Source organism: Oryctolagus cuniculus, chromosome 19, assembly GCF_964237555.1.
Source record: "Oryctolagus cuniculus chromosome 19, mOryCun1.1, whole genome shotgun sequence".
NCBI lineage: Eukaryota > Metazoa > Chordata > Mammalia > Lagomorpha > Leporidae > Oryctolagus > Oryctolagus cuniculus.
The window spans coordinates 34,529,396-34,548,745 of NC_091450.1; the positions used below are offsets into that span (position 1 = coordinate 34,529,396).

The window sequence follows — 19,350 nt, forward strand, 5'->3', positions numbered from 1 at the left end:
GGTAGAACGTTTGTTGAGTGGCTCTCAGAGTTTAACAGGACTCGCAAGGCTCAGAGCTTGGCGCCTTGGAGTGTCCTGAGCGTCACAGACCTGCTTCTGTAAGAGGAACTCGTGTGTGGAATGCTCAGGAGGCCCTTTGGAGTCCAGCGGGTGTCCTGGTTCACGCAGATCTCACCACGTGTGATGGGGAGCAGGCCCTGTGCGGGAGCTGAGGGCGCAGCGTGCAGGACGGTTTCACGAGGGTCTGTCCCGGCGGGAGGAGGGTGGGTCAAGGGCACAGAAAGGACTCAGCGAAGCAGACTCGGTTCCCCTCATGGGTGTGAGAGATAAGAGTGTGTCTGGAAGGCACTCCTGGGAGTGCCTATCTCCTGTTGCAGGGCGGGCCAGAGCACGTGGGGCTGGATAAGCCTCAGGGAGCGACGGTGTTTTCCTGCAATAGTTTTTAGAGTAAATTTTTTTTTTTTTTTTAATTTGGGGGGTGATGGAAATGTTGACTTAGAAATTATTTTATTTTATTTCAGAGACAGATCTCCCATCCTCTGGTTCATTCCCCAAATGCCCACAACAGATGGAAGGGGGCTGAGCCAAAGCCAGGAGCTGGGAACTTCATCTGGGTCCCCTCCTCGGTGTCAGGGACCCAAGTACTTGAGCCGTCGTCTTCTGGCTCCCATGGTGTGCATCAGCAGGGGGTGGAAGCCCAGAGCAGAGCTGGGACTGCAGCCCAGGCTCTCTGACCTTGGCATGCAAGCAGCCCCATCAGTGTCTCGTCTTGTCTCCCTCCCTCCCTCCCTCCCTCCCTTCCTTCCTTCCTTTTTTAAAATTTCTGAAACTTAATTTTATTGATTTGAAAGGCAGAGAAGGGCTGGCATTGTGGTGTAGTAGGTTAAGCCACTACCTGCCGCACCAGCATCCCCTGGGCGCTTGTGTGTGTTCCGGCTGCTCCTCTTCCATTCCAGCTCCCTGCTGATGTGCCAGAGGCGGCTGTGGAAGATGGTCCAAGGACTTGGGCCTCTGCCACCCATGTGGGAGACCCCAGAAGAGGCTGGCTCCCGGCTCCTAGCTTTAGCCTGGTCCAGCCCTGGCTCTTGTGGGTATCTGGGGAGAGAGCCAGCAGGTGGAAGATCTCTGTCTCTCCTTCTCTTTCTGTAACCCTGCCATTCAAATAAATCTTTTTATTTTCTTGTACTGCTTGGCTGCCCTCCTGGGTGGGGGTAGCAGACGTAATGGAGGACAGCATAAAACTTGGAGGAGTTTGGTGTGTGCCATGCCTGCTTTGGGAGCTGGTGCTACCACGAGGCTTTTGTTGTGCGTCTGCCAGGCAGATCGCAAGGAGGGTGCCTGCCCTCTTGGCTCTTCCCCGCCTGCTGGTCACTGGAAGTGTCTTCACACAGGCCAGGCCTCGGCAGACAGGCACAGGTGCCACCACCTGGAGCCTGGGACTGTGAGAAGCATCCTTGCTTCTCTGGGTCACACACCCTGTGCCACTGCCACTTAGCACAGGGACTGTGTCACTGAGCTGTTGGGGGCTTCTCATCACAGAATTTCAGGAGCTCCTATTGAAACAGCCCTGTCCCTTCTCTGTGTGTGGTGTCCCCAGGGAACTCCCTTCAGGTCTGATCTTGGGCCATGGGCTCCCTGGACAGGCTGGACACCTGGAGAGGGCAGTGTGTCCCCGGGGCCCCTTCCCTCTCCCTGTTCATGACAGGGTTCTCTGTGCCCACCATGTGCCTGACGCTGGGCCGTGTGTGCCATGGCAGGGGGCCATACCTTGTCCTTGGAATCATGTTCTGGCTGGGACAAGGCATCAGTCAGCAGACAGGGAGCATCGCGTGGTCCAAGGGCTCAGAGTGCCCTCGGGACCCGGGTCAGGGGTGCCTCACCTGGAATGTGATGTGTGCTTGAGCTGACTGAGGAGGTGGAGGAGGCCCAGGGTGTCTGGGGAGAGAGCTGTGGTGAGGGCGGGTGCCTGCACCGAGAATGCTGGGCCTGAGTGGCGTGGAAACGAGGGGCCTCTGTGTTGCTGGCCTTAGCCTGGATTGCCCAGGGGTGAGACTTGGGACTGTGGGGAGGGTGGACAGAAGTGTGTTGACCAGGCTGGTGCTCTGGACATCGCCGCGGGTGGAGCAGACGCATTTACTGACAGCTTCAGGTATAGTGTGAGAAAAACAAGGAGTTGGGCCCCGTTATCTGCCTAAGCAGAGTCGGCCTGGATCACCCAGAGACTCTGGTCGGGGCTGGGACTGATGGCTGCCTGGGGTGACTCCCACATGTTGCCTTTGAGGCGCAGGGAGCGGCTCACCCCTGAAGTGTTCTGGGAGATGTGGCACCCCCTCTCGTCTCCTTCCCGCCTCTCCAGCCTAGGCTCCTGCCTGTGACTGGGCCTCCATCAGGTGTGCAGGGCTGGACAGTGGAGGCTTACCTCGAGCCTTGGCCGTCTGGCTAGACTACAGACTGCAGGCGTGGCCAGGAACGCTGTGTGTGTGGGTGAGCCCCCTGAACACTCTGAGATCCGAAACAGCCCTCTTGCCCGTGAGGTCTCCTCCTCTAACCGGGAGGGCCTTTTGCGGGGGAAGCAGCCGGTGAGCAGGTGCCGGCTGACCTGGCTGATGTGGCTGGGTGAGTGGCTCCTGCGGTGACGGCGCCCGCTCTCTGCAGCCTGTGCACCTCTGGCGTGGTGCGGCTCCACATCAACAGCTGGCTGGAGGTGAGCTTCTGCCTGCCCCACAAGATCCACTACGCTGCTTCCAGCCTGATCCCCCCCGAGGCCATTGAGCGCAGCCTGAAAGCCATCCGGTGAGTGCCCTGCCCTCTGGCGGCTGCCCGCTACGTTCCCGAAGTTCCTGTTCCTGCGGCAGAGGTTGCGGGAAGGCCCTGCTGCCTAGTGAAAGCACCTGCTGTTGTGTCCAGTTCTGTCCAGAAGTGACCAGTCCCAGGTACCCCCCGGCCCTCCAGCATGTTCAGCGCAGCCTGGGCAGGGAGTGGGGCTGAGGGTGCTGCTCCTCTGGTCCTCTGCCTATGAGTGAGAACTGGTCTCAGGGAGTTTGTCCAGCCATCAGTCCCTGCAAGGGAAGACCTGAATCCGGTCCGTGGCACCGGCCCCGCTGCCAGTAGACCCTCATTTCCTCGAATACTCTTAAAAAAAAAAAAAAGGAATCTGGAAGGGTGGGCATTTGGCAGAGCGGTTAACATTAACCTGGAGGTTAACCAGGTTAACCTGGAGGCCGCTTGGGATGCCTGCACGCCATATTGGAGCACCTGGGTTTGAGTCCCTGCTCGACTCCGAGTTCCAACCTCCCGGGAGGCAGCAGGTTGTCGCTCCCCCTCTTCGCGGAGGAGCGACACAGGACCCTGCCTAGGCTTCCTATCCGAGTCACGGCACCATTATGTCGCTCCCCCTCTTCGTGGAGGAACGACACAGGACCCTGCGCTGTTCTTTTTTCTGCTTGGCCCTCCCCGGGTTTGCTGCTGGTTCTTCCCGGGTTGGCTACCGACCCTTCCACCTCCGTGGAAGGGCGGTTCCCCCTGCCACTTTCCCCACTTCCGCGGGGGAGCGGCACACCGCCGGCCGGCTCTCTCGGGGGCTGCACAGGTGTTCCTTTAGATAGATGTTCCTGGTGCATGTTGTCTCTCTCCTCCTTTATAGTCCTCTTCCGCCAATCCCAACTCTGCTACCCACATGCCGAGTACGCTGCTCTCCTCCAATCAGGAGCAGGTCCTGCTGTTTATTGGTTGAACTGGAGGCAGCTGCGTAGAAGTTGTTACTCCCTTCTCAGCGCCATATTGTGGGAGAGCAGATGCATAGAATAAGTCTTAATTCCAGTAACTTAGTCTAGTCCGGGTTGCTCCCCACAGCAGGCGATGGCTGAAGGTTTTGGTCCCTTCACCCATGTGGGAGGTACAGACTGATTCCTGCTCCCAGCCTCAGCCCCGTCCAGCTCTGGCTCTTGGGAGCATTTGGGGAATGAACTAATGGAAGAAGATCTCTCTCTGTCCATCTCTCTCTGCCTTTCAAATACATTTTTTTACAATTTATTTATTTATATATTTGAAAGTTTTAGAGACAGAATTCCCATCCACTGATTCACTCCCCAAAATGAGGAATTGAGTTATTAAGAAAGAAAAAGGGGGTGAGAGGCAATGCTGTGGCATAGCAGGTAAAGCCGCGGCCTGCAGTGCTGACATCCCATATGGGCGCCAGTTCAGGTCCCAGCTGCTCCACTTCCAGTCCAGCTCTCTGCTGTGGCCTGGGAAAGCAGTAGAGGCTGGCCCAAGTCCTTGGGCCCCTGCACCCATGTGGGAGACCCAGAAGAAGCTCCGGGCTTCTGACTTCAGATTGACTCAGCTCTGGCCATTGCAGCCTCCCCCATCTGCTTTTCTCTCTACCTCTTGCTCTTTGTAACTGTGCCTTTCAAATAAATAAATCTTTAAAAAATAATGGAAAGAAATTTGGGTACATTCTAGAAAATTTGGAAATGACAGCACAGTGCCGCAGAGTTCTCCCCCTTCCCCTGCCACGCCTCCTGTCAGAGATCTGCCCTTTCAGCTTCGTTAAGCACGTTTTAATGTAGTTCTGTTCACAGTTGGGGGGGTACTTTGTTTTACCATACACGGGGCCGTTCCCTTAAGAAAGGTTCATTTCTTCAATCAACAGATGTTTCGCTGGGCAGCCTTAGGACCTTCTCCAGATTTTTCCTATTTTTGTTTTTTACCCCCACAGTGACAGTAATCCATGCTTATTTTATTTATTTATTTAAGATGTATTTATTTGAAATAGTTACAGGGGCAGAGGGAGAGAGAGAGATCTTTCATCTTTTGGTCCACTCCTCAGATGGCCCCAATGGCCAGGGCTGGGCCAGGCCAAGGCCAGGAGCCAGGAGCTCCATCCAGCTCTCCCACATGGTGCAGGGGCCCAGGCACTCGGGCTGTTTGCTGCTGCTTTCCCCAGCCATTGCCAGGGAGCTGGGTGAGAAGTCGGACAACCGGGACTTGAACCGGCACCCGTATGGCTTGCAGGGGCGGCTTCACCCGCTACACCACATGCTGGCTCCCACGTTCATTTCTAAAGGCCTTGGACACCCTCCTTCCTGACTGCTCCCTTGGCCTCTTCTCCCTGCAGCTGCATGCTCTGGGACCCCAGCTACCCTCTGTGCTGCAGATACTGTAGTGGGGGCCGCCAGGTCTGTGCGCCAGGCTGACGTGTGGCTCTGCTCCACAGCCCGTACCACGCCCTGCTGCTGCTCAGTGACGAGAAGGCCCTGCTCGGTGAGCTCCCCGTGGACTGCTCCCCGGCCCTGGTGCGCGTGATCAGGACCACGTCTGCCGTGAAGAACCTGCAGCAGCTAGCCCAGGACGCCGACCTCGCATTGCTGCAGGTGCGGCCCTGGGGCCTGGAGGCCTGGGAGGGAGGGGCCCCTAGGGGAAGGTGGCAGGGTCCGGGGCTTCAGGGCCCCTTCCCAGCTGAGAGCCCTGGTCTAGCTGCGCAGCCTGCCATGGGTCCGGGTGCTGGGCTGGCTTGGGCTCGGGGTTGGCTTGGTGAGTCGGTTACAGGAACGACTTCCTGTGTTTGAAGGGGAGGCAAGGCTGCAGGAGGAAGGCAGTGAGGTGTTCCCGGCACCAGGGAATGGCCTCCAGGACCAAGAGGGAGGCAGGAGCTCGGGGCAGGGGCCAGCATGCAGAGGCCTTACCCCACTGTGTGTGCACACTGCCTCCTTCCTGCTGCTGTGCACTGAGGGGCCCTCAGCCTCATTCAGACGTGGTGGGCGTGTGGCCAGGAGCATCGGCTGCTGATGTAGTGGCCTTGGATGGCAGACTTCAGGGTCCCCATGATGCTACTTATGCAAGAGCAACCCCGGCTGTGGACCCCCAGCTGACAGCGTGAGGGCAGGAAGCCAGGACTGTGGGACGGGTGGCTGTTGGCGCTCTGTAGCCACCAGGGGGCAGCAAAGGGCCAGCCCAGGGAACTCGTTCCTGCCGAGGCCGAAGCGGTGACGCCTTCCTCTGTGTGCGGCGGGCCCGCCTGGTGTCTCTGGCCCAGCTTCCTGGCTCTGTTTGGCTGGGTGTCTGGGGGGTGCTGGCCTGTGTTTGCTAGCACGTTAGAGGGGCTCTCACCACAGGGCCTCTCAGGCTGGTTTTTCCCCAAGCGGCCTTTTTGAGCTTTCAGAGCGAACGCCCCTCCTCTGTCTCCTGTGCCAGCCCTGTGTCCAGCCTCAGTAACAGCACTTGCGGGCCTCTGCCTCCTGGGCCCACGAGGACTGCTGTCGCCCACAGCAGCCGCAGCACCGCGCGGGGACCCTGTGCTGGGCTCGGCGCTGGCCATGGGCCCGACTCCTGTGACTGCTGCACGTGTCACCCTTCTCAGCTCTGGAAGGAGCTGCTGTCTGTTGGGAGGCTGACTGCACTGCCTCAGCCTGGCCATCTCCTTGGACAGAGCACGCTGATGTCCCTTTGATGTCCCCTTCACTTCCCGGCCTCGGCTGAGGAGGCTGCTCCTTGCTCCTGTGCGGCCTCCCTGCTGGAGCTGGGGCAGGTCCTCCAGGGGTTGCTGCTGGTGTGGCTGAAGCCCCCGGACCCAGCTGCACCCGCCTGTCGTGGGGAGCAGTGGCCCCAGGGCGGTGTCAGATGTCACCAAGTGGTTGTTCCCTCTCAGTCCAAAGAGGACCAATTTTGGGTTTTTTTTCCATGATAAGATTCACATATTGTTTCTTGCAGACATTCAAGTACTGCACCAGTGATGGATGCAAAAAGAGAAAGTCCCCATAATTGCACCTCCCAGAAGAAGCTACTGTGGCTCCTTTACTGGGATGAGGACCACGCTGGGATCCTTGTGATGGGCTGAATAATGGCCCCGCAGACATCTGTGTCCCCACCTGCAGGAGCTGTGTTCCTCGTTTGGGGCTTTGAGTGTGTGGGGATGGGAGGGGGATCCTGCTGGGCCCTCAGTGTAGTCCCAAGGGACTGCAGGAGGGAGCCGGATCTGACTACAGCAGAGAGGGCCCTGTGACTGCTGCGGCACACTGGGGCCGTGCGGCCACCAGCCAGGTCCGTTAGCCGCGAGGAGAGGCAGGTTCGGGTTTTCTCCTGGAGCCTCCAGAGGGAACATGGTGGCCCTGCCAGCCTGATTCCTGCCCTGCAGCACTGACTTCAGGTCTCTGGTCCAGAATGGCACTCTGACCACTTCCTGGAGGGTGTCCCGGAGGGGCAGAGCCTAGGGAGGCGTGGAGCCCACAGGCCGGGCTGCAGCAGAGACTGGCAGACACAGACACAGACAGACGGGCAGCTGCAGGTCTGCTTCGGAGGGAGTGTCGGAGGCACTTGTCATGAGGGGACAGGGCTGGCGAAGGAACAGGATTCTCCTCCGTGCTGCAGCTGGCAGTGTCACTGGGGGTCCTGTCTGCCAAGATGAGCGGCATGTGGGTGCTGTGTCCAGGGAGGGAGTGGGCTCCTGAAACACCCAGTGCTTGGAATCTCGCGTGCGTCTCCTTCAGTGCCGTGGGCAGTGCTCTTGGACCTGCTGTCCCCCAAGGTGCCCCTGGAGGCGATTTCTGGCATCTCCTGGTGTCTGAGAACCTGGGGAACAAGGCAGTGGGCTGTTCTCTGCAGGGAGGTGGGGCCTGCAGGGGTGAGTCAGGGCCTTTGAGTGTGTGGGTGGCTTCGGGGCTCATCCCGCACGCGTTGCCATGCTGGGATCTGGTAGGTGTGCGAGTGCCCAGCCCAGCTCCCACCCTGTGTCCCTGGCACCCCCGATGTCATTGTGCTCAGGGGCTTGTAGCCTGGGCCTGAGTCCACATTCCCCAGGAGGAGCTAAGACAGTGCAGGGCCTAATGGACACAGAGGTGTCACACAGCACAGGGCATGCTGTGTGCGGGACGAGCGCTGGGCACTGTGGCCACGCTGTGCTGCCAGCCTCAGGCCAGCTTCTCGGCCTACAGGTTTTCCAGCTTGCAGCTCACCTGGTGTACTGGGGCAAGGCCATCATCATCTACCCACTATGCGAGAACAACGTCTACATGCTGTCTCCCAATGCCAGCGTGTGTCTGTGAGTGCCTCTGGCTGCCGCCGCCTGCGCCCCCTGGTGGGAAAGGGTAGGGCTGGCGGGGCCCTCCAGGTGGAGCTGGCTGAGTGCCTCCACTCCGGTCTGGCTCTGGTCTGCGTGGCCCTGCTGGTGTTGGGGTGTCCTCCTGGCTGTGCTGTGAAGCTGGGGCATCCATGGGTCTCGCCTCCCGTACTTCCTGCAGCGCCCACAACCAGGGCACCAAGGGCGAGAGGGGTGTAGCTTGTGCCATGGCTCCTGATGCCCCAGAGGGAAATTGCCTGGCCTCTGTCTACCTTGAGGCCTGCACAGTTCCACTGTCACCTCCCCACGGTGCCTCATCCCACCGATCGGGCCCACGGCCCCTGAACAGGAGCATCTGCCGTGCTCACAGCCGCCCTCCCTGTGTGCAGGTACTCCCCGCTGGCAGAACAGTTCTCCCGCCAGTTCCCGGCGCACGACCTGCCGTCCGTCCTGTCCAAGTTCTCCTTGCCCGTCTCTCTGTCAGAATTTAGGAACCCCTTGGCCCCCCCTGTACAGGAGGTGAGTCCAGGAGCCCCGGGAACCTGGTGTGGCAGCAGTGCAGTAGCTCAGGCCCTTCCGGTCTGGCTGTTGACCCCGACCTGACGCCTCAGCCTGGCCGCCCCCTTGGCTTTGGTTGTGGAACATCTGCTATGCCAGGGTGACCCTAAAGCCACCTGCCGGCACTTTGCCATTTCCCTGCCACAGGGCACGCGCCCCTTGGCTGCTGTGGTGAGGTGGCTTGGCAGGGAGATCTCCCAGGACCCCTTGGGGCCTGGGGCTTTCTTGCAGATGGAGGATGCAAAGACAGCCTGGGCCCAGCTCTGTGACAGGGTCGGGCTTCTCCATAGCCCCAGCTGTGTTTAAGGCGGCCACAGGGCCTGAGGGGTCCCACAGCCTCCTTGTCCAAGGAGACAGCAGCCTGGGTTGGTGCCCACAGAGGGCCTGCATCAAGGCCAGGGCTTGGTGGCAGCGATGAACTGGCAGGTCTGGGGCAGGGTCGGGTCGGTGGCTCTCTGGGTTGGGGTCACTGTTCACAGCTTCGTGCCCTCTTCCCTGTACTGAGCACCTGGACCCTGGGCAGGGACCCAGGACGGGGCAGATAGGACAGGTACCAGATGCGGGCTGGGGGTTCTCCAGGCTTTGTCTTTTGAAGTACAGTACTGTTTTTATTATTATTATTATTATTATTACTGTTTAAGATTTATTTATTTGAAAGCCAGAGTTACAGAGAGTCAGAGAGAGAGAGAAAGGTCTTCCATCCATCTACTGGTTCACTCCCCAAGTGACCACAATGGCTAGAGCTGTGCCATCCAAAGCCAGGAGCCGGGAGCTTCTTCTGGATCTCCCATTTGAGTGCAGGAGCCCAAGGACTTGGGCCGCGTTCTGCTATTTTCCCAGGCCATAGCAGAGAGCTGGATTGGAAGACCCTGGTTTTTCAGCTCATGAGATGGCAAGCGTGAGAGTGCAATGCTGTCTTTCGCAGCGCCTGTGGCCTCCAGGAACTGTGCCAGTCAGGCCACTGAATAAGCGACTGCCTCTGCCCCCCGCCCCCGCCCAAGGCAGAGCTCCCCTTCTTGTAGTCCGGATGACACGGTGCATTTTCCAGGCTGTGCCTGAGGGACTGCTCTGGGCCTGGTCAAGGGGCCTGGTCCTGCCAAGTCCCAGGGATCTGCTCTCTAGGGCTTACTCAGACTGCAAAGTTTCTAAACTTGGCATGGAATGGCCCTGGTCAGCAGTTCCTGGTGGACTCTCCCAAAGACGAGCAGACGGCTGTCTGGAGGGTGCTTTGGCACTGGCACCGGGGCTGTGCCTGCACAGGGCTCCTCACTCCCCTGCGGGCCTGGCCAGGCCATGCCTAAGCAGGGAATCTCTATCCCCAGCTTCCTTCTGGAAGCATCTGTGTGCCCAGGGCAGACGTTCAGGTAGGCCCTAGAAGAGGACTCCTGCTCTCAGGGCATGACTGTCCACAGCCCCTTTCTTTTCTTTCTTTTTATTTAAATAGGTTTTCTTTTTTTCAAAGATTTATTTTATTTATTTGAAAGAGTTACAAAGAGAGGTAGAGACAGAGAGAGAAGTCTGCTGGTTCACTCCCTAAATGGCTGCTTCGGCCAGAGCTGAGCTGATCCGACGAGCCAGGAGCCTCCTCCAGGTCTTCCACGTGGGTGCAGGGGCCCAAGGGCTCGCGCCATCCTTTGCTGCCCTCCCAGGTGCACCAGCAGAGAGCTGGGGCTGAAGTCGAGCAGCTAGGTCTTGAACCAGCACCCATATGGGATGCCGGTGTGCAGGCTGGGGCTTTAGCCCGCGGTGCCACAGTGGCAGGCCCCACAGCCCCTTTCTGAACAGTGTCTAGTGCGGGACCCACGGGCAGAGCCGGGGCCGCTCCGCAGCATAGCGAGGGCGTCCACCTGTGAGTGTGGTCCTGGAGCCCTGGCCCTGGCCCTTCCCTGGAGGGCTAGCTGCCTTTGCAGAGATGGCCAGTAGCTGGGGCTCCCTGCGCCAGGAGGCTGGGGCTGGGCCATGGCTCCCTGATCCCCAGGAGGGGATGGGGCCTGGCGTGGACCTCGTCGCCCTTTGCTCCCTGGGCTCTGGCACTGCCCACCCCACAGACCCAGCTCATCCAGATGGTGGTGTGGATGCTGCAGCATCGGCTGCTCATCCAGCTGCACACCTATGTCTGCCTGATGGCCTCGCCCAGCGAGGAGGAGCCCCGCCTGCGAGAGGACGAGGTCCCCTTCACTGCTCGGGTCGGCGGCCGCAGCCTCAGCACACCCAATGCCCTCAGCTTCGGCTCCCCAAGTAAGACGCCCCCCAGGTATCTCTCTGGTAATGGAGGCCTGTCATGGCAGGCGCACGTGCGTGCCCCTCACACGTCCCATCTGCCCTGGGGAAGAGGCTCTGCCTCGGCTCTGCTGGAGTCAGGAGTGGAACCCACCCCACCACAACCACTGCCGGAATTCTTTGCCTCAGCCTGGATCTGAGCAATTCCATAGTCCCTGGAGGACCCATGATGGGACAGGGACTGTCAGTCACTGCCTGGGAGAGCTGTCGTGGCCACGGTGTGCGGCCTGGGGAACGGCGAGGCCGGAAGGCTCTGCAAGTCCTCCTCAGTGGGCCCGGGCTTGGGGTGAGGACCCACCTGTCCTGGGTGCTCTGTCCTCCAGGCGGGGTGCGCCGTTCAGGGCCCCCACGGCTGCCCCCTCAACAGACTGCCTGTGCTCCAGGCCCCCCCAGGCGAGGGCGTGTGTCACACCCAGGCGACAGGGTGGACACTGGCTGCTGGATGTGCCCTCGCTGTGCCCACCCATGCTGCTGTCAGCTGACTTGTGCCCACCCACAGCCAGCAGCGATGACATGACCCTTACCAGCCCCAGCATGGACAACTCCAGCGCAGAGCTGCTCCCCAGTGGGGACTCGCCGCTGAACAAGAGGGTGACCGAGAACCTGCTGGCCAGCCTGTCGGAGCACGAGCGGGCGGCCATCCTCAGCGTGCCCGCGGCCCAGAACCCTGAGGACCTCCGCATGTTTGCCAGGTGGGGCCAGGGACAGTTCTGGAGCATGGACAGGAAGCAGACAGGGACGTGCTCAACCTCCGACAGGAAGCAGTGCCCACTGGCTGACGGGCTGTCTTCACCTGAGGCCTGTGCGCCTGCCCGTGGGGGTCTCCCCAGTGCCGAGAGGCAGCACTCAGTTCTCAGCAAGGTCCCTCCCTCATGGGCTCTGCAGGGGTTCATCTGCCCAGGACCCTTGATGGCCGTCAGTCTGTCACCCCCACTGACGGGGGCGGCTGCACAGGTGCACGGTTCTCTAGTCAGGTGGGGGGGATGAGGCCTTAAGCTGCAGAATGTTCCGGGCTGCATCTGTGTCTCGCCCTCCTTTGTGCAGCTCAACTGGAGCCCCCACCTAGAGCAGTGACCACGTGTGCATCTAGAGCCACACGGGTCTCTGCCAGCGCAGACCCCTCCCCACACCACCAGCCAGCTTGTCTGCCCACCCTGTGAGGGTGCAGCCAGAAGAGCCGCACACCCATGGGCAGATCAGGCCCACACGCCGGCTTCTTGGGCCTCTGGGGGGTGCCTGCCCGTATCGGCTCACGCACCCCTCCCTGCAGGCTCCTTCACTATTTCCGTGGCCGCCACCACCTGGAGGAGATCATGTACCACGAGAACACGCGGCGCTCCCAGCTGCTCATGCTCGTTGACAAGTTCCGCAGCGTGCTGGTGGTGACCACCCACGAGGACCCCGTCATAGCCGTCTTCCAGGCACTGCTCACGTGAGCCAGGTGAGGGTAGCGAGGCTGCTCGGGTGTGGGTGGGGCCCAGCCTCCCCCTCCCCCGACACCGAGGTGCTCTAAGCTTGAGTGGCAGCTGCCCACTGTGCTCACCCCTTCCTCCAGTCTCCAGAGCAGCTGGAGGGGGCCTCGCAGATCTGCTCCGGGCCTTGCCTGTGGCAGCCAGAGGAGTGGGCAGCCACGCCTGTCCTGGCTGTCGGCGTGTGAGGCCCTGCAGCCAGCACCACTGTCCACCACGCGCGCCGTTCCTGCCAGTTCTCTGTGGGCCTCCCCTGGCCTGGCCCTCCACATAGCCCCACGAGCCACCAGCAGGCTTGGCCAAGCTGTCACCCAGTCCTGACATCTGAGGTCCCTGTTACCTGTGCTCATCCTGTGGCTGGGGAGGCAGAACCCACCTTGCAGTCCCTGGCTCTCCAGTGTCTGTCCGTGTCCACACTGCTCCTCCTAGAGCAGGCCCAGACCATGTGCTGACCGCCCAGAGGGGAGAAATAGTTTTCTAGAAATGTATCCTTTATTTGTTTTCAAAGTGACATTAAAACGCCTCGCTTGTCTGAGCAGGGCCTTTGCTCAAACCTGCATGTTCTGCTCAGCCACTCTGTCCACCACACTGACCCAGGGACTGCCCCGGACATAGAAGCGCAGGGGTTTCTGGGCCCACTCTCCTGTATGGCCAATGCCCACCCGGGCTGCTGCCACCACGGCTGACGCACTGGGCCCAGGAGGGCCATGCTCCAGCCACAGGGCCTCATCCTGGGCCAGGTCCCGCTGGTCAAAGCTCTTGTCAATGGCCAGGGCCTGGCACAGCTTGGAGGGGCCACTGCAGAGCTCACGGTCCTTGAGGGTGCGGCTGGCGGTACCTTTCCGGACAGTGCTACGAAGCTGCCGCATGGTCTCAAGGCCCCCCAGGGGCTCCAGTGCTCGCAGCAGGACGCACGCTCCGTCCCCTGTGAGACAGACGGACAGCATGAAGTGGAGCCTCCCTGGGCCACTGCCTGCGCCCAGCCTCACAGGGATGGACTGGCTGCCTTCTTGAGGGAGGCCCGTTGTGTGCAAACCTGCGCTCGCTGCCTTCTGTCTGACCTGGTGGTGGGGTGGGGTCTGCATCTCCCTGTCTGCCCCTCCTGCCAGCCTCCCCCGCAAGGCAGCTGTGCCTTCTGTGTGTGCGTCTAGCTGCTGGGAACCAGGACTCGCTCGGGGACCCCGTAAGGACACGTCGTGCCTTCCCCCGACTCCCTCTGGTCCCACGACCGGCAGAAGCTGCGAGGCCAATCCTCCTAGGGCAGGGTCGCCAAGCCCCAGGCTCCACATTGGCCCAGGCTGCTCAGCGTCCCAGCTGGCCAAGCTGCGAGGTTGGCTTGGAGCAGCCAGCAGAGCTGGAGGGCCCCCTCGAGCCCAGAGGCCACAGACCACAAACCACTGGTAGGCCCGAGGGCTCGCTCGGGGGCATGCAGACGCCCACACTCACTCTGCAGCTTCCTCTGCTCCACCTAGGCGACCCTGGCCTGACTGCACCCCTGCGGGGGTCACATCATCCCGGTCTCTGCCCTGACCACCACACCCCAGAAGCCTGGGCTCCCTTCCCTGCTCACCACAGCGCCCAGCGTTTCTGGGCTGGGTCTCTCCCCTGAGTTTAGCCTCATAGGAAGGCCTGGTTCCACCACCAGCCCCAAACTGGCAGAGTGACAGGACCCTTCAGGAGGGGCACCCCACTGTCTTTGATGTCCAGTTACCCAGGGTCTCAACACCTGCTTTGTGCCAGGGCCTGCCCTGGATGCCTGTGGCTCTGGCACTGACACCACAGCTCTATGGCTGTGGGCTTTGGTCCTGCCTGGCCACCTCCTCCGCTCGAGCACGGGTCACCCAGAGCCACAGGCCCACCAGCAGCCAGAGGTGAGTGTCTCCACTGCTGATGCTCGGGCCCAGCTGGTTTCACAGGTCGGGGCTGTCCTGTGCCCTGCGAGCAGCATCAGAGCCCCTGCCCGCTGGACGCCAGCAGCACCCCCAGCTGTGGTGACTTCGCCCAAGTCACTAGGAGCAGCTGACGCAGACCCCCCCCTCCCCCCGATCGCTCACTCCAGGTGGGTCCCACCCACCTAGCCTCAGCCACCAGCTCTAAGCTCTGGCACCAGTGGTGACCCGACAGAAACTGCCTGCTTTGCATGGTCTCTGTAGGGGGCCCTGTTCCTTTAACCAGCCTTGCTGTTGATACAGCCAGAGCTCTGAGACCCTAAGCTGGCCAGCAGTGGCCCCACCGCGGGGGCTCCCACCCCAGGACCACTCACCCTGGCTGGAGACGTTCATGCAGAAGTACATGCCGTAGATGAGGTAGACGTACAGGGTCCCTGGCTTCATGAACATGGCGCGGTTGCGAGCAGTCTGCCGGCCACCCCTGGAGTGGGCGGCTTCGTCCTCTGGCCCCACATAGGCCTCGGTCTCCACGATGCGGCCGCGGAGCTCTGTGCCATCGGCGAGTCGCCGGACCAGGACCTGTTGAGTGGTCAGGCCCTGCTTAGGGCAGGAAGGGGAGAGCCTGCCAGTTCCAGCCTCAGCTGGCCAGCTTGGGACGCGCCAGCCCTCACCTGTCTCCTCCATCTTGCCTCTTGTCCCTGCCCAGTGCCTGATCCCTGAGGCTGCCAGCTGTCTCCCCCAGCCCCCTGGACCAGCTGACCACTGGCCAGAGCTTGAGGACTCCCTCGTGGGTTCACGCTCACGTTCTCTGAGTGGGACCCTCCATTCCCTACCTCGTCCCTCGCATGAGGTAGGTGGGCAGCGTTACGGCTCAGTAGGTTAAACGCCTTTTGTGACACCGGCATTTCGTATGAACACTGCTTCAAGTCCTGGCTCCCTGCTAATGCACCTGGGAAAGCAGCAGAGGGTAGCTCAAGCCCTGGGCCTGTGCCCCCCATGTGGGAGACCCTGGGGGAGTCCTGGGTTCAGCCTGGCCTTTTGGGAAGTGAACCGCGGGCTGCCCATCCCCCTGGCTCCGTCCCAGGTCCCCAGAGAGCTGCGAGACCTCTCTTTCCATAACTGCCCTTCACACCAGTCGGTCTTAAACACTTAGCATGAGGCTGGGTGGCAGAAGACAAAGGGCCCCAAGGTGACGTGGCCAGCTGGTTCCAGAGCCTGCGGCATGCCCCCAGCCTGGGCTGTGGGAGTGGCCGCAGAGCCCTCCTGCTCACCAGCTGCAGAGAGAGGTGTTCACCCACTGGTGCACTCCCCAAATGGCCACCACAGCTGAAGCTGGGCCGATTTGAAGCCAGGAGCTTCTTCTGGGTCTCTCACAGCGGTGCGGGGCCCAAGCACTTGGCCATCTTCTGCTTTCCCAGGCCACAGCAGAGCGCTGGCGGGAACATGAACCGCACCCGTGTGGGATGCCGGCACTGCAGGCAGTGGCATAACCCACAGTGCAGCCCTGCAGAGACTCTGAAGTGTGTGACGTGGCCTGGGGGAGGGCCTGCACTGGGAGGCCATGGTCCCTGACCAGAGTGGATACTCAGGAAACAGCTGGACAGCAGCTTCTCCCATGGGCTCAAGTGGGCCCAGTGGGGGCCCAAAGGGAACCCTGCAACATCGAGGGTGGCCTGACACCCCAACTTGGGCCCTGACTGGACCTTGGGACCCACCAGCTCCGACACACACGTGCTGTTTTGTCACGGAAGGCTTATTGTGTAGGTGCTTTCGGAAGGGCCCTCGGGGGCCAGGATGGCGTTGTGGCAGAGTTAAGCTGCTGCCCGTGACACCGACATCCCGTGTCAGAGTGCTGGGTCCAGTCCCAGCTGCTCTGCTTCCGATCCAGCTCCTGCCAGTGGCCTGGGAAAGCAGCAGCAGATGGCCCAATGGCTCGGACCCCTGCACCCACGTGGGAGACCAGGATGGAGCTCTTGGCTTTTGGCTTCAGCCTGGCCCTTGAGGCCATTTCGGGAAGAAACCTCTAAGTCTTTCAAACAAAAATAAAAGGACCCTTGGGCCCATGCAGCTGAGTCAACCTCCTGGAAACTCTCTGCTGGATTAAGCAGCTCAGGGTCTGTTCCTTTGGGCACCCAACTCCTGGCGCTGGTTTTCCCATGAATCCCTGGTCCTCGTAACCTAGACGTACACCTTGTCAAAGGAAAGGGGCAGGCCACAGCACCTCCAGAACGGGAAAGCCAGAACCACCCCGAGCGGGTGCGCCAGAGGTGGATCGGCCAAACCCCGGGGCTGCGTGGGCACTCGCCCATGGTGGCACGTGAGCTGCCTGCACAGCAGGCCCCCCAGGACAGGTCCACTCAAGTCTGATGGGCAGAGCCCAGACCCTGGACCTACACTGAGCAGCAGGGGACCCTGGAAGGTCAGCACTGGCGCCGTGAGCTGCTCGGTGGGAAGCAGGCCATCCCAGCGCGACTCTGCTGGCCCCAGCCACGGCTCCAGTATGGCTAAAACCTGTCACCGCTGGGGTCGGCCCTGTGGTGCAGCGGGCAGGTAGGCTGTTCCACTCCCAGTCCAGCTGCCTTCTGAGGTGCCTGGGAAGTGCTGAGGCCACTGACACACAGACAAGCCCCAGCAGGGCAGTGACCATCAGGCTGCGTGGGCAAAGGCGGCCGCCCTGGGGGACAGCCCAGGTGGCCCAGGAAGCGGGGCTAAAGGTGCCAGTGCTCCTGACCTCACAGCCAGGGCAGGAAGCAGACAGCGACACCCGTGCCTCCACCGAGGGAAGCCAGCAAGGCCGTGAAACCATCCCTGCACAAAGACGAGAGCCTGCTGAGGGCCGAGGCAGGGGTGGGGGCCACTTCAGCAGAGACCAAGTCGCCGTCTTCACATTACCTGTCCCAGGAATGCCTGTGCCAGGGGCACGGCTGGCTGGTTGAAAAACTCTGAGCCCAGCCGAGCAGGACGGTCTTTGAGCCTCGAGAAGTAGACGCTGCGCTGGGGACCCAGGCTCGCTGGCCGTCCCAGGCGGGGTTCCTCGGGGCCAGGTATGGGAGCTGCGTCCAGCGGGCTGCGCTGCAAGTCTGCCTCCGCCAGCCGCTGCTTTTTATGCCCTATCTTTTGGGAGAGCTGTAGTAGGAAAGAAGAAAATGAGGCATCAGGAGAGGACGGCCCTGCACTCAGGTCTAAGCCCAGACTGCCCCGTGTGGTGGGCGTGGCCACGCTGTGGGCCGGCAGAAGGCAGAAGCAGGGCTGGGGAATGGGTGCAAGTGACGGTGGCCGCAGGTGGTTGCTCTGCTCCGCCCCCAAGAGGCACAGCCTGGTGCCCCAGGGCTGCAGGGCTGCAGGCGGCATCTCCACAAGGACTCTGCCTGCCACGTGGGAGAGCAGATCCAGCCCCCAGCTCCTGGACATGTGGGCAGTGGACCACGGGTGGGAGCGCCCGCTGTGTGTGTCTGACCAAGTTTTCCCGTATCTGAGCACCAGCTCCACCCCCCAATTCCAAGCTTCCTGCGCCCTGGGAGGCAGCAGAATAAGGCTCAAGTACTTCCCTGTCCTCGCTCCTGAGCCAGTGGCTGGAAGATCTGTCTGCTGTCTCTGATGGGCCAACAGGGAAAATACAAAAGACCCGTGAAGTAATGGCACAGCCCAGACCTCAGCAGGGCCTGGCCGAGAAACCCCCGCAGGTTCCTCCCCAGGAACACGGGTGGGCGACCGCGGGCTGCCCATCCCCCTGGCCCCGTCCCAGGTCCCCAGAGAGCTGCGAGACCGGGCCCTGACCTCACACCCCCGCCTCTCCGGGGCCAGGCCCCAGGCCGGCGCGAGGCCCATTATTTTTAACACGACCGCGGAGACTGCCCGTCTGCCGGGAACGGACCGTCTCCACAGCCCGGCCCGCGGGTCACCCCGGGCCTCCGCCCCGAGCCCCCGCGGCCGCTCGTCCGGGCCACGCAGCCCCGTCGGGGTCGGGGCCGGCTCGGGCTCTGCCGCTCGGGGGGCGCGCTCACCTGGGCCCCGCGGCGCGCCCGCATCGCTCGGCTCGGGCGAGCAAGCCTGCGAGGAAGCGGCTCCGGAAGCGCCGCGGGCCGGGGCGGGGCCGCGCCTGCGCGCCGGGCCGGGGGCGGGGCCACGCGGCCGGCTCCTCCTCCCCGCGCCTCTGGGTCCCGGGCCCGGCGGCTGGTGAGCGGCGCCCGGCCGACGCCCCCCGCGCAGGGAGAGACGCGCGGACCCAGGCCCGGGCCCTCGATAGTCTGCGGCTGCAAGGGTCGAGCGCGGGGGCGCAGGGCCGATCGCGGCGGGCGCGCCTGCGCGGCGGCGGCCGAACCCCGTACTTGGGACGCGGATTTCCAGACCTCAGTGGCGTGGCCTGGGGTCAGGACCCGGGATGGGGACCCCAGGCCCATCCGGGAGCTCCGCCCCTAGCCGGGTCGTCAGGGGAGCAGTGGGCGATCAGCCCCCGGGGTGGAGCCCCCACCCCATCCGCCGCCCACGCCCCGGGTGGCACCTGCGAACTCCCTGCGGGGCCTCACCGACCACCCTGCCCGTAGCAGGGAGGAGGGCCCAGGAGAGGGGTCTCGGCAGCCCCCCAACCCGCCGAGCCACCCTTACCCCACTCTGCCCTACCCTGGGAGAAACACCCAGGGTCTTGTCCTGAGCGGACTCTGGGCCTGGGAAGGGGTACGCAGAGACCTCGGCGGGCGGTGGGTGCTAGGTGGGAGTTGGGCTGCGATAAGGCCGGGGCCTGTGACCCCCCCCCCCCCAGATGCACTGGCAGGGTCCTGGGGCAAGGCCGGCAGGGCAGCATCGTGGCCGCTGGCTGGTCTCTGGCTGGGACTGGAGCCCAGCCTCCCACCTCCATGGGCCCCAGCTAGCACTTCCTGGGAAGGAGGGGCAGCGGCCCGCTGGAAGCAGCCCCCGTGCCACTTCCGGGGGTGGGGGTGGGGTGGGGGACAGTGCCCTAACTCTGGGCTCACAGGCAGGTCTGGTGCGAGTCCCCTTCTGCCTTACCCCTGCAGGCATTCTGCCCATGCCCAGGCACTGCCCTCTCCCCCTCCCCGCGGTCAGCTCCTGTCCATCTAGAAGGACAACAGGCCCCCGCAGTGGG

At 62.2% G+C, this 19,350-nt stretch overlaps 2 protein-coding genes and 1 long non-coding RNA gene across 14 annotated transcripts in view; 2 read left to right on the top strand and 1 right to left on the bottom strand.

The window, feature by feature from the left end:
• NPRL3 (NPR3 like, GATOR1 complex subunit) overlaps positions 1-12,913 on the top strand; it is a 38,229-nt gene extending 25,316 nt beyond the window's left edge. For 4 of the 12 annotated variants that reach the window (XM_070063763.1, XM_070063759.1, XM_070063762.1 and 1 more), the window contains 7 exons: positions 2,656-2,793; positions 5,216-5,372; positions 7,929-8,035; positions 8,443-8,572; positions 10,660-10,849; positions 11,391-11,583; positions 12,162-12,913. In XM_070063763.1, the coding sequence (XP_069919864.1) occupies positions 2,656-2,793; positions 5,216-5,372; positions 7,929-8,035; positions 8,443-8,572; positions 10,660-10,849; positions 11,391-11,583; positions 12,162-12,327 (1,081 nt within the window). In that variant the 3' untranslated portion in view covers positions 12,328-12,913. The remainder of the gene's footprint in view (positions 1-2,655; positions 2,794-5,215; positions 5,373-7,928; positions 8,036-8,442; positions 8,573-10,659; positions 10,850-11,390; positions 11,584-12,161) is intronic. The other 8 variants (NM_001171413.2, XM_070063758.1, XM_070063752.1 and 5 more) reach the window with 6 other exon arrangements.
• Positions 12,834-18,993, bottom strand: MPG (N-methylpurine DNA glycosylase). Its single transcript, XM_051842208.2, has 4 exons — positions 18,254-18,993; positions 17,142-17,375; positions 14,624-14,828; positions 12,834-13,285 (listed from the first exon to the last, which is right to left on the bottom strand). The coding sequence occupies exons 1-4, from the start codon at positions 18,647-18,649 to the stop codon at positions 12,909-12,911; spliced, it is 1,212 nt and encodes a 403-aa protein (XP_051698168.2). The 5' UTR covers positions 18,650-18,993; the 3' UTR covers positions 12,834-12,908.
• LOC138846945 (uncharacterized) lies at positions 14,956-16,319 on the top strand. The gene is made up of 2 exons (XR_011384488.1): positions 14,956-15,099; positions 15,668-16,319. It is a non-coding gene; the product is annotated as an uncharacterized lncRNA (long non-coding RNA).
• Positions 18,994-19,350: the final 357 nt, after the last annotated feature.